Raw genomic sequence first — 14,203 nt, forward strand, 5'->3', positions numbered from 1 at the left:
ATAAGTGACATGCATATTGTGTAGACTGTATGTCTACAAGTATATAAAGACATATTTGTGGATCTAGTTAGCTCAATTTAGGAGTGTCCACGGGTCAGTCCGGGTCGAGTTTGTGCCCAACCTAAAATTAACCCACTTACATCGAGTGGAAGGTTGTACAACCCACCCGTGAACAACCTTGGGTCAAGTTGGATTGGTCTCCGATGGACAATGGTCGAGTCAGTCGATGTCAGATCTAAGTTACAACCACCAAATTTTTGCCAGATTTATGTTACAACCACCTAATCTTTGCCAAATTGAAGCAAAAACCACCACATCAAGCCTAGATTTGAGTAAAAACTTCCATCTCATCGCCAGATCTAACCAAAAACTACCAAATCTTCATCGAAATATCACTAGTTTAAATAGATCTTGGTAAATTCAGCCTTCTTTCATGGGTTTCGTTGGACGAATCGGATTCATCAGGTTTTGGAGAAGAAAACCCGCCATCTGACCCACCTAAGTTGGTTTTTGGTGGCAAAGACCCATCGCCAACAGTCATTAGTCTCGGGCAGTTTGGGTGGGTGGGTCAGTTTTTGAGTTTCGGTGGACACCCCTAACTCAATTAGTAAAGTTTAATATTGCAAAATAAGAAATTTGAGATTTGAACATATGTATTTATGTTGATTTTGCCACTAGAATCAAGATTATGGAAATTTGGATGAGGATCTTCCATCTCTCTCTTTTTTCTTTTTATTTTTTATATTTTTTATATTTTTATTATGGTGATCCTCCATATTTTCTTATCTAATATATACTTACGGATGTATATCATTCTCAAAAATGATATCATTTTTTTTTCCTGTACAAGAAATTACTTATCTTTTTCTTTTGGGGAAAACAAAAACTGTACATGAGGCAAACAAGCTAAAAAGGAGGGGGGGGGGAATTTTGTTAAACCAAGTAATTAGCCAATAGCTTTTTATTAAATACAATTATATGTTAACCAATTTTAGCAAATAAACAAATAAGTTTTGAGCAAAAAGCACCATCTAAGGCTGCGTTTGAATCGGTGGTAAATGATTTCAGGAAATCATTTACCACCTGACCCATGCGTTTGGCTGGCAAAGAAAAATTTATTTTCCGGAAAATATGCCTCAAGTTTGACCATATTTTCACCTTTGACCCGGAAATGGTTTTACGCTTTTATTTTACCTTCAAACCATTTCCGGGTCTCGCACAAAAAACGCAAAGGAGAAGAGAGCTCTGAGAGAACTTGAGGGAGAACGAAAAAGAACAAGGAAACAGCCATCAACAGCCACAGAAAACGATTGAGAACGCCGGCGAGCTGATCGGTGTTGAATGTGCTAGTTAACACAATTTTAAAATTTATGGTCCCTTGACATTACTACTTTTCACCAAAGCTAACTAAAATAGAGAATTTTATTATACACTCTACTTTACATTATGTGTGCGTTTGACACCAAATTAAAAAGTTAGTTTATTTACTATTTAATTTATTTTTGTTACTATTTTATAAGTTTTATTGTATTTTTGGTACTATTTATGAGTTTTATTGTACTATTTTAGCAACATTTTAACTTTATTTACAATATTTTCGGTAAATTTTTTTTAATTTTAACTAAATAATTGGTTTCAAACAGATCCTATATGTATACTTTTTTTTTTTTCAAAAATTATTTTTAAAACACGATTTTAGTTTTATTTTGAAACCATGATTTCAGTTATATAATCGAAACATGATTTCCATTTTTAACATAATTTCAGTTCACCTTTTGAACATGTGAGTGAGTGTGTCACCAAAATTGTCCCTTGCCATTAGAACGCACTATGAACTCGTTTTTTAATTCTTTACCCCAAAAGAGTTGCCTAAGTTGACTATAACTTTTCCATAAATTTGTCATTAAGCTGTGTGTGTGTGTGTGTGTGTGTGTGTGTGTGTGAGAGAGAGAGAGAGAGAGAGAGAGAGAGAGAGTCTGAACTGTGAAGGCTTCAGTGTTTGCATGTCAGTTTCTTGGTTGAAGAAAGGAGCATGGATTCTATGATTGTTGGGTCCTTCCCCAGACCATCTTCACTTATTACCAGTGGTATGTTGTACTATCATGCACTCATTTCATTTCAGTTCAGTTCTTATAGATTTATATTAATTTCTGCTTTCTTCACTTCTATATTAATTTTTGGGGTCTTTGGGTTTCTGGGTTTTAATTCAGATTGCTTAATCTGTATTGCTGCATGCTGTTTTCTCTTGCATCTTCAGCTCATACACATTTTGGTTCTGTTTTGCTGAAAAAAAAAGTACTTTGAACTTGTGCTCTGTTCATTATATCTGGGTTTTTTTTAACCTTTCATAAAGAAGCTTTTTTTTTTTTTGGGGGGGGGGGGGGGTTGTTCTGAGACTCCTGACTGAAAAAAAATTTTATTTTTTGCTGAGTGAGGAGTTGCATCTGTCAACATTTGTGTGTGTGTGTGTTTGAGATATAATATATGGTTTCTTTTTTGAATTGGTTGTGTTCTAGTGGTGTATTTGAGTCAACTGAATTGACTCTCTACCTGTTCCATTTCTAGAATTTAGGATTTTCTATGTTTATTTATATATTTTTGTATAATTAATGTATTATAATAATTGGTAGGTGGGAATGACTGGAAGAGTGACAGAGTCAAGAAGGTTTGCTTTCCAAGTATGATCACCAATCTCTAGAATTTTATTTTGTACACCTTTTGTATAGTTTGATTCTTTTATCCTTTCCAATTCAAAATTTCACTTTTTGTTTTGCTTTTTTATAGTTATCTCCCCTGTTAGAAAAGGGGAGACATAACTTTGATACCATGTTAGAATTGATGTTGGGAACTTGGGATTATATGAGAGAGAGAGAGAGAGTGGAAGCAGAATTAACTTGGTCAAGTGTGACGGGCTATGTCCATAGGAGAAAGCTTTGAGGGTCTACTTCTTTACTATTAAGCTCTGTATGTTGCAATGGATCCAATATGGGGTATATATATTAGTAGCTAACCATAGGATTACTTGAAGTTATTAAGAGTAAGAATACTTTCCTTGGAACTTCAAGTAGGTCCTAATACAATGAAGCTAGACTAAGATAATGGATTTGGGCCTTGACTAGGATTGCACATTGATATCTCTAACAATAATGAAGAGGTGCAATAGTTTCTATATAATAATTGTAATCACATCAGTCAGAAGAGAAGTGGTGTAGTGGTCCATATGAATAAAGGTTGTATAGCATAAGCCTGTAAACATACAGTTTTGTGTAGTGTGTGAGAGTTAAAAGACATTTTTGCCTGCCGTGTGAGTTAGTCTGAGAGCTAAGGAGCATGGGCACAGATATTGACACGGGACACAGCGACAGGATAATTGTTGAAAAATTAGGACACGACACAATGTAGACTATTGGTTGAACCTACTTAAAGTTTTGTGTCTTGTGGTTCTTGCAGTTTTATATTTTGCATGTTTCTCACAACCATTGATGATTAAATTTCGTAATATTTGTTTCACAATTTTTTATATATATTATTTCTAAGGAAATGTTCTGTATTCAAAACACATTTAAACCCAAAAGACAAAGTTGGTTTCCTCCTATTAAAAGATTATTTTAGAGGGATCATAATTCTTGTCTGTATCCATAATATGGTAATTGGCCTTAAAGTTGTCTAGGTGGTTCACTTTTTGATTTGTCTTTTTTTTTTNGGCTGCGTTTGAATCGGTGGTAAATGATTTCAGGAAATCATTTACCACCTGACCCATGCGTTTGGCTGGCAAAGAAAAATTTATTTTCCGGAAAATATGCCTCAAGTTTGACCATATTTTCACCTTTGACCCGGAAATGGTTTTACGCTTTTATTTTACCTTCAAACCATTTCCGGGTCTCGCACAAAAAACGCAAAGGAGAAGAGAGCTCTGAGAGAACTTGAGGGAGAACGAAAAAGAACAAGGAAACAGCCATCAACAGCCACAGAAAACGATTGAGAACGCCGGCGAGCTGATCGGTGTTGAGAGAACCAAGAACGCGAACCGATCCACCTCCGATCCGAGAAACCCAGACGTCACCGAGCCGGTTTCGACGCCGTTCCACCACCGGGGGGGGGGGGGTGTTGTTCTGAGACTCCTGACTGAAAAAAAATTTTATTTTTTGCTGAGTGAGGAGTTGCATCTGTCAACATTTGTGTGTGTGTGTGTTTGAGATATAATATATGGTTTCTTTTTTGAATTGGTTGTGTTCTAGTGGTGTATTTGAGTCAACTGAATTGACTCTCTACCTGTTCCATTTCTAGAATTTAGGATTTTCTATGTTTATTTATATATTTTTGTATAATTAATGTATTATAATAATTGGTAGGTGGGAATGACTGGAAGAGTGACAGAGTCAAGAAGGTTTGCTTTCCAAGTATGATCACCAATCTCTAGAATTTTATTTTGTACACCTTTTGTATAGTTTGATTCTTTTATCCTTTCCAATTCAAAATTTCACTTTTTGTTTTGCTTTTTTATAGTTATCTCCCCTGTTAGAAAAGGGGAGACATAACTTTGATACCATGTTAGAATTGATGTTGGGAACTTGGGATTATATGAGAGAGAGAGAGAGAGTGGAAGCAGAATTAACTTGGTCAAGTGTGACGGGCTATGTCCATAGGAGAAAGCTTTGAGGGTCTACTTCTTTACTATTAAGCTCTGTATGTTGCAATGGATCCAATATGGGGTATATATATTAGTAGCTAACCATAGGATTACTTGAAGTTATTAAGAGTAAGAATACTTTCCTTGGAACTTCAAGTAGGTCCTAATACAATGAAGCTAGACTAAGATAATGGATTTGGGCCTTGACTAGGATTGCACATTGATATCTCTAACAATAATGAAGAGGTGCAATAGTTTCTATATAATAATTGTAATCACATCAGTCAGAAGAGAAGTGGTGTAGTGGTCCATATGAATAAAGGTTGTATAGCATAAGCCTGTAAACATACAGTTTTGTGTAGTGTGTGAGAGTTAAAAGACATTTTTGCCTGCCGTGTGAGTTAGTCTGAGAGCTAAGGAGCATGGGCACAGATATTGACACGGGACACAGCGACAGGATAATTGTTGAAAAATTAGGACACGACACAATGTAGACTATTGGTTGAACCTACTTAAAGTTTTGTGTCTTGTGGTTCTTGCAGTTTTATATTTTGCATGTTTCTCACAACCATTGATGATTAAATTTCGTAATATTTGTTTCACAATTTTTTATATATATTATTTCTAAGGAAATGTTCTGTATTCAAAACACATTTAAACCCAAAAGACAAAGTTGGTTTCCTCCTATTAAAAGATTATTTTAGAGGGATCATAATTCTTGTCTGTATCCATAATATGGTAATTGGCCTTAAAGTTGTCTAGGTGGTTCACTTTTTGATTTGTCTTTTTTTTTTGTTGCCCTTTCTTTTTTATACATCTTGAATGTTGGTTACTACTAACTTAAGAATATGTTGGTGACATAGAAGAATCTTCTGTTATGCTTGACTCTTCTAATTTGGGATAGTGATTACTGTTATGATGTGATCTTTGAAAAGCAGAAGATATTTGGAGAATCAATTTTATGTGAAGAAACTTTTTAAGTAATGCTCAACTCTTTGAAAGTATCAAAGTATACCATATTGATATAACAAGGTATATTAATTATAGCATCTTAAAATATATCACAGAAATGTCACACTGCAGGACAGCACTAGCTAATGAATAGTTTGGCTTACCCACAATGAGTAGGTTATGTATATTTTGTAATTTTAGGTCTACCATTGGCGGGGCAGGTTCTTAGGTTTTATAAATGAGTTGGGATAAACAGAGTTGACAAAGTTGCTAGAAGTTAAGTGCTGTTCAAAAAATCTTATTATCTTGCAAAAATTGAAAGATTAACATTGAAATATATGAGCTCCTGGAACTATCTTAGACTACTAAAGGTAATAATGTTAAAAAAGAAGAAGAGCAAACCTATTTATAAGGAAAAGATACATGTGGCTGTAGATTATTACTTTGACAAGTTCGGAACTTCTCAAAATTACCTATCTCCAAAACAAAACTCATTCATAAGAAAACCAATGTGTACCACTGCTATGACAATTATAATTTTAAGACTTGAGATCAACTAGACAAGACTATTCAAGGTCCCAAAAAGTTCTACAAGGGGTGCTGGCAAAAGTTGCCATTGTGTCCTGCCATGTCTCTGCTATGAAGACTTGAGTTCTTACTAATTCTATGGTTTATAGTGAGTTGTGAACTCGTGATACAAAAAAAGTGCATACTTAAACTCCAGCACATAATTTCAAAACCTGATAACTAACTTGTTGTCACCCCAGGAAATATGAATTGTAGTTAGTCTTTGATGAGACATAATTTAGCAAATCCAGGAGATATTTGTTTTTGATCATATGTTAATTTTTCTAGCAGCTTTCATTTTTTTGGCCTTCCTTTTGTATTTGTAGCACTTTCAATTTAAACAATTGCATATATCATTTTATTTTCTTTGTGCACTACCATGCCATCTTAGCCAGCTTTATTTTTATTTAACCCTTTTTGAGACTATCTTTTACTCAAGTCATGAAAGTATTTATTTCTAATCTTGTCCAAGGTGGCCACTTATATAAACTACAACAACAACAACCAAGCCTTAGTCCCAAAATTTGGGGGTCAGCTATGAATCCTCAATAGACTAATCAGGGCCAGCCACATGTATTCTAATCTGTCATTGTATTCTACTCGAATTTCATACTTTTTGTTACCTCTTTAATTGAAATTTTCTTTCTTATTACTTCAATCAATCTTATTGAAGTTTTCCTGTAGCTTTTTTTGTTCCCTTGACTTGAATTAACTCACTTTTCCCAATTGCTGCATTCATTTCTCTTCTCTGCATGTGATCAAACCATCTCAAGTGATGTGGCCACTTATGCATCTGATTATCTTAATTTTTTCATTTTAGCTATGCTTCATCTTATCAGCATATTTCATTCAATACAACTATTCTTGGCAGGCTTAGTGGTGGTGGTGGTGGTGGTGGTGTTGTTCTAAAACTGCCCTTATATGATTGTAATTTTTGAATCTGATAATGATTACAATGCACTTCCCCACTTCATTCATTATGCTACTAGTCTATGAGCAGTGTATTCTATAATATTTCTTTCTTATTAATGACTAATCAAAGTTACCATATGATAACTTTTAGGCACACCTTTGTCATTGTTGACTAAAGCTTTACCCAATTGTAACTTGTGATTAAGGGGCACTGAAGATTTCAATTTAATTTGTTCTGCTGCAGCAACTCATGTTTCTAAACTTTTATTATCAAGACCTTTTCACCTACACCCCAATTTTTTAAGAAATTACTTTAAACTAAAAGGGTTGGTCATTTATTTATTTATGTGATTTGTCTATAGCAATAAGGAATCTGTTGATAGAAAAGTTAAATGGTTGGAAGTTCAGGCGATTGGACATGCATGTCGCAGTGTGCTCTTGTAGAATCTCTTCTTGCTTCTTTATTTTATTCTTAATCTATAATTTATCTTTTTTAGTCTCTGTCAGGAAGTCATTACCATTCCAGTTCTGTAATTGTAGATTCTTATGTAACAGTCAAACTTTCAAGATTTGGAGCATGGAACAGCCTAGATAGATGCTTGCTGGTCAGGTCTCAGAATCATCTTTTGAAGCCTCCTATCAAAGGCTTTGAGGAAAGAACTACCTTCTACAAGAGACATAATAGAAAGTTCCTAGTGAATGCAGCCTCTGGACAGTCTCTTGAATCTGAGCCTGGAGCCTATAAACCAAAAAGCGGCTGGGACTCTTTCAAAAATGCCTTAGATGCTTTCTACAGATTTTCACGGCCTCATACAGTTATAGGCACAGTTAAGTTTAAAGTTGATTGTATAAATTGCAACAAATTGTGCTTGTAATTGTTTAGTGAATCAATTTCATTTGATTTTTTTTCCTTCATTTTTCTTTTCCATTTATGGCAAGACCTCACCTTACTTTTTGGTAAGCAGGTATTAAGCATAGTCTCAGTGTCTCTCCTTGCAGTCGAGAAGCTGTCAGATATATCTCCATTGTTTTTCACTGGGGTGTTGGAGGTGATGCGTCAAGAATCTTTTTCAACTTGAACAGTCCATTGAAAATGTTTATAATCTTTTTAACTTTGCCTTGCTTTCAGGCTGTGGTTGCTGCATTCTTTATGAATATTTACATTGTTGGTCTGAATCAGTTGTCTGACATTGATATAGACAAGGTAAGCTTTGTGAATGAATCTTACTGGCAGAGCATTGCAATGAATATAGTAATAAATAAATAAAACAAAATTATGCTGTCAAGGACATAGAAAGGTATTATTGTCTCAGTCTGAAACTGCTTGGTGGGGTCTGATCATATGGTGTAACTCGGATGGAGTTCTCTCCTATCCGCACTTTATATTTGTGGATTTCAAATTGTAATTTTATACGGCATGTTTCATTGCAGGTTAACAAACCATATCTTCCATTAGCATCAGGAGAATATTCAGTTGGAACTGGTGTCATGATTGTGACGTCTTTCTCCATTCTGGTATTAATTTTTTTTGATAAGTAATAAGTACATATATTCAAGAACATTGCCTTATGCATAAAAACATAAGGCAGAGAGAACAGTACAGATCAAGCAGATTAAGAAAAGAGAAAAGAGAAAGGGGAAAGATAATAAATGCAAAGGAGAGAGCTAAGGAACATAGGGAGAGAGTCACTAGAGGTGCATCCCTAAGCCCTAAACCAGTCAAACAGGGAGCCACTGAAAGAAGCCAATAACTGGTCATCCGAGCTTTCCAAGCCCTCAAAAGTCCTCCAATTCCGCTCCCTCCAAAGACACCACATTAAGCTCAAAGGAGCTAGATTCCAAATGCTAGACGAGTGTTTTCTAGGCCAATTCCACCAACCAAAGAGAGTATTTGCAACCGTTCTTGGCAAGACCCATGAAAACCCGAAAGATCTAAACACCAAACTCCACAACCTATGAGCCTTACCACAATGAAGTAGCAAATGATCCACCGTCTCCCCATTACAACGGCACATAATGCACCAGTCAACAAAATGCATCCTTCTACCCCTCAGATTATCACCTTCAAGGATCTTATCCCACATGGCAGTCCACACAAAGGAGGAGGCACGTCAGGGAGCCTTAACCTTCCATACACCTTTCCAAGGAAAAATAATGGGCAAAGGTCTTCTCAACTTATTGTAATAAGATGCAATAATATACTTGAATTTATACTTAATTTAGTGAGATATAGCTTTGATTTTGTGTGTTTTGCATGCAGAAGATGAAATTGGACTTGATTAATCAACATTTATTTATTTTGGATAGATTAGTCAACATTTATTTAGTTATACTAATTACTAGTGCATCATTTGAATAAGACAGCAAGCTATTAGATAAAATATTTCAAGGAAATAGGTTCGATAATAAATATATTTTTAAATCTAATACTCCATTTGCTAGAATACTTGTATGCTTTTTCATTTTTTTGATAAGTAAAACTCTATGCTTTTTCTGATAATTCAATTATTCATTGACTGAATGTAGTTACTCCTTTGTTTTTCAACAGAGCTTTTGGCTTGGATGGATTGTTGGTTCATGGCCATTGTTTTGGGCTCTTTTCATCAGTTTTTTACTTGGAACTGCCTATTCAATCAATGTGAGTTGGTTTTTCTCACAAATAAATCATTGGGAACCAACATAGGCTCATGTAGCTGTATAATTAAGTATGTATTACTCATATTGTTGTTAAGTTATAGTAGTAGTTGTATTTGGAAAGTTAAGATGATAGTTTGATATGATGGTATATTAAATAAAATTGGATTCTGAGATGATGATATTTGAATTTCTTTCTATATTAGCCCCATTTTTTCAGTTGTTGCATATTGGAAAAATTGATATAGATGGTAATATATTAGACAACGTTCCTTTTCTGACCTGATGTTCTTGTGGAAATCTTTGATCACTGTAGGTGCCACTATTGAGATGGAAGAGATTTGCATTGGTTGCTGCAATGTGCATCCTAGCTGTGCGGGCGGTTATTGTTCAACTTGCATTCTTTCTGCACATTCAGGTGAATTATTATTCTTTCAATTCTGTGTATCTTTCCGCTGTTTCAATTCAGGATTTATGTGGTTCATTACTCAAAACAATAACATCAGAGCGTAATGAACTTTAACTCTCTGACATGGGTGTCAGGGCCAAAAAATGGTGTCCCTCATGTATGTGTCAACTTACAAAAAAATTGGTAAAACTGGATCATCTTCTGTACATTGTCTGATGCGCTTCTGTGTTTGAGTACTAATGCATGTCACCATTTCCAGACCCATGTGTACAAAAGACCTGTTGTCTTTTCAAGGCCACTGATTTTTGCAACCGCATTCATGAGCTTTTTTTCAGTTGTGATCGCATTATTTAAGGTAAACTCTGTAGCTTTTCATTTTAAGAAAGGTGGACTAGTGGAATATAGTTCATTCTTGTGAGTTTGTGAGTTTGTGATTTATTTATTTATTTATTTTTTTGTGGGATACAATATATGCAGTTCTTGTAAAATTGAAGAATTATATTCAGTTTAAACTTTTAACCTTATGCTGGATTTTGTGTAGGACATACCTGATATTGATGGAGATAAGATATATGGCATCCGCTCCTTTTCAGTACGTTTGGGTCAACAGCGGGTTAGTTTTTGACATCAAAATGTTCCTGAAGTTCAGAATCATGTGCAGGATTATAAGTGCTAATTTATATGGTTTGGTTGTGCCTACTTTACCTTGGCTAGGTATTTTGGATTTGTATTTCACTACTTGAAATGGCTTATACCGTTGCCCTTTTAGTGGGAATAGCATCTTCCAGCCTCTGGAGTAAACTCCTCACGGTAATTTGTTCATTTTCTATATCTCTTTTTTTTTTGGGTGGGGGTTTAAGTTTCTTGATGTACAGAATACATAATGGGCATGCACAATCTCCATTCCTCTAGAGTCTATTGCATGACTCAAATTCTCTTTTATCTTTTCTTTTAAAAGATAAAAAGGATGCAAGCTTTAAGAAAATATGGCTAAACTGCAGTAGCTCATGTAAATACAATGTAACTGAAAAGATTAATGGTGATAAGTATGCTGCATGATTAAATTTTTTTTTTGGCTTGCGTAGTATATTTTCATTATGGAAACTATGGATCTTTTTGGTTGTATTTCTTCTTAACCCATTGTAAACATACAACCACTTAATTGCCCTGTTTGGTTACTAGTCCAAAGAGGTCAGTTTGTATGATACTAGGTTACACACTTACACATTAAAACAAGTACCTGCTAGGCAGCTACTATACCATGATTTTTTTATTATTAGGGAGTACTGTCCACCTTTGAAGTTCTGACTGGATGTCATTGGAAAATGACACTTCAAAGCATTCAGAAAAACTATTTACTCCGGTTTGGATGGGTATTAACTTCACTATTAGACAGTAGAATGGCTTTCTCAATTTTTTTGCCATTGGTTTTACATGGAGAGTGAGTAACAATATGTTGTGTGTGTATTCAAATGAGATTTACTTTTGTTATGATTTGCTTTGTTGATAAATTTTAGGAAGTTGAAGTTTTTTTTTTTTTGGGATAAGTATTTATTTAGAAATAAAACTATCCAAAGGCAAATTGAGCTTATGATTTAGTGATATTCAAGTGATAGATTGGTTTGTTATGATTTTAAGTGATATTCATTTCTGGTGGTTTCTATCATTACTTAGATTGATTCGTTTTCAAGTAAGATTCACTTTTGTTTTTTCGATCCTCAATTGATTGAACTATATGCTAAGATCCAAAATGTTGGTATTTTCTCTCTTTTCATTGATTTAGGTTGTGGGACATACAATATTGGCTTCAGTACTTTGGAATCGTGCCAAATCTGTTGATCTGAAAAGCAAAGATGCAATCACTTCTTTTTACATGTTTATTTGGAAGGTAACTCAGGCTTTTATTTTATCAAAGATTCAGACACTTCTATTCGTTCTTGTGGAGAAGGCCCTTTGTATGCTTGACTACAGAAATAGAATAATCCTAATTTTATGTAAGTTTGTTATACACTTAGAAATGTTGTCAAACATAATTTTGGGGTACTAGCATTTTCTCTCAAGACCTTATTTCTCAATCATGAATTCGACAGGCGTAGGGCTGGCAAAAGGTGAAAATTATCGAAGGTTGCTACTTGCTATATCCATAAGACTAAATGCTACCCAAACTATATAGTGATTAACTGAACCTAATTTAAAAAATTTTGATGTTTTATTTTTACATATCATTGTAAGACATTTTGCTTGAAGTAAATCTGATATTGACTATTGTTGCACTTGGTCCATTATTGAGTGGGCATGTGTCCATCCAAATTTGACTTTGCTCAGACCTGCTGGAACTTGGACACATTGCCAACTTTATATAGTCGACAGTTTTGGTTTCATGTGTTTAGTTATCTGTTGGAAATTGTTCCAAGTTTCTATTTGGACTTGATTACGTGTTTGACTTTCCTTGGTGTGGAAGAAATGTTGACTTGGTTACTTTTTTGGGGTTGTTTCTTTGTGTGGAAGGAAAGTCTATTTCTTGTCAAAGAACTAACTGGAATTTCTTATCCAACGAGGAATAGAATTTGTCAACATAGTAAATGGTTTAGTGGCCATGGGCCTAGAGTCCTTGTATATTAAAAGAAGAGAAAACTCTTAAGAGGAGGTCTCTTAGGAGAAGAGAAGACTCTTACAGGAGGAGTTTCTCTTGACAGAGGAGAAAATTCTAGAAGAAGAGTAATTTGATAATTCTTTTGAGGCTGAAAGAATAACCATGAGTGATCTATGAAACAGAGCTTGAGTGTAATCAATTTGATCCCTCTCTGTGGAGATAGATTGTTTGTCAAACCACGTAAATTCCTGTATTCTTTGTGAGTATGCTTGCTGTTTTATTTTTGTCTTTACTGTTATTTGTTCAAATCCTTTAGTGCTATTCAACAAGAAGTGGTATTAGAGCTTCCATTATCACACGTGGGTATCACAGCCTATGGGGATAGTGGTCCAAGAGCTTCCGACATTGCACAACGTAATCACTTAGAATTTACCTTAGAAATGATTCAATTTCTCTTCGTTACATATTCAAAATTTACATTTTGATACTTGTCTGATAGCTATTTTGATACTTGTCTGATAGCTATTTTCTACTTGCAGCTCTTCTATGTTGAGTACTTACTGATACCGCTTGTGAGGTGAGGATGTGGAACAGAGTTGAGAAAGGTTTAATTGAAGTGATTTGTGCTTTCAAACTTTTATTACGGATGTATATTCCTTGGACTCAAATCTGTTTTAGTGGATATCATGTTCAAGAATTTGTCAAATGCATTTGAAAAAAAATTTCATTACAATTCTGTGATCGCATTATCTATTCGGTTTGTTAAACTGGTGTAATAGTTTGAGACTACCCTTAACAGTCTGCCCTTAACAAAATGCAAGCAAGCATTGTACATAACTTTTGCCGCATCAGGGTAACTTCCATGGTGGCAACAGTTAGGTGGGGATCCCACTATATTACAAGATTATTTCGTTTTAGAAAAATTCATCTAGAATGGCTAAATTTTAAAGAGGGTTGGCCTTGAATTCTATGAAAATCTAGACAGCATTTATTTTCACTATGAGTGATACAGAATCTTTCTGATATGGGGCAATGCTTAGACACCTAGTTTACTTGATAAGGTGAACTGATTGTCTCCTGTTCCAAAATACTTCTCTTGCAAACTACTTGTATTTGCAGTCAAGAAATTTTCAGATAAAGCTAGGCATGAAAGTATTTTAATTAATAACTTTATGCTTTGTGTAAGGCCTCAGTTCCCTGCATGATCTATCAAGCAAAAAGTTCCCTTCATGTTCTCAATCCCACGCAAAAAATTGGTGGCTTTAGAGATGGGGGTATTTTAGAGGATATTCTGTATAGTTCCCCCTTTTTTTTTTTTTTTTTTGATTACAGAAAAACTCTGTATAGTTCCCTCTCTCCATTAGTTGGTACTTGCCTTTGATTTAGTCTCTTTCCCAACTTGAGAGAATTTTTTTTTTTTTTTTTAAATTTTTTTTAAAAGCATTATTTATCCCAAGAAAGGTAGATCTTTAGAGAGTGTCCCAACTGGCAACCAATCCTGTTGGAG

The 14,203-nt window shown here is 34.7% G+C and overlaps 1 protein-coding gene across 2 annotated transcripts; it reads left to right on the forward strand.

The window, feature by feature from the left end:
* The first annotated feature begins 1,767 nt into the window (after positions 1–1,767).
* On the forward strand, positions 1,768–13,429 carry LOC111987085 (homogentisate phytyltransferase 1, chloroplastic). 2 transcript variants are annotated; one of them, XM_024018787.2, is made up of 13 exons: positions 1,768–2,087; positions 4,353–4,400; positions 7,601–7,887; positions 8,026–8,109; positions 8,190–8,264; positions 8,492–8,575; positions 9,609–9,698; positions 10,011–10,112; positions 10,363–10,458; positions 10,645–10,716; positions 10,818–10,913; positions 11,887–11,991; positions 13,236–13,429. In XM_024018787.2, exons 1-13 carry the CDS (start codon positions 2,033–2,035, stop codon positions 13,275–13,277), a joined length of 1,236 nt encoding a protein of 411 aa, XP_023874555.1. In that variant the 5' UTR covers positions 1,768–2,032; the 3' UTR covers positions 13,278–13,429. The 2 variants fall into 2 exon arrangements, with proteins under 2 accessions (XP_023874555.1, XP_023874556.1); XM_024018788.2 differs by having other exon boundaries at positions 1,770–2,087; positions 7,616–7,887.
* Positions 13,430–14,203: the final 774 nt, after the last annotated feature.

This window comes from Quercus suber, unplaced genomic scaffold (genome assembly GCF_002906115.3).
Source record: "Quercus suber isolate HL8 unplaced genomic scaffold, Cork oak 2.0 scaffold_81, whole genome shotgun sequence".
Classification (NCBI taxonomy): Eukaryota; Viridiplantae; Streptophyta; class Magnoliopsida; order Fagales; family Fagaceae; genus Quercus; species Quercus suber.

Excerpts from the sequence above, each read along its gene's own strand:
- LOC111987085 (XM_024018787.2), top strand. The coding sequence starts at position 2,033 with ATGGATTCTATGATTGTTGGGTCCTTCCCCAGACCATCTTCACTTATT. Across the intron at positions 10,113-10,362 it reads CATTCTTTCTGCACATTCAG|ACCCATGTGTACAAAAGACC; the intron begins GTGAATTATTAT and ends CACCATTTCCAG. Across the intron at positions 10,717-10,817 it reads TACGTTTGGGTCAACAGCGG|GTATTTTGGATTTGTATTTC; the intron begins GTTAGTTTTTGA and ends TACCTTGGCTAG.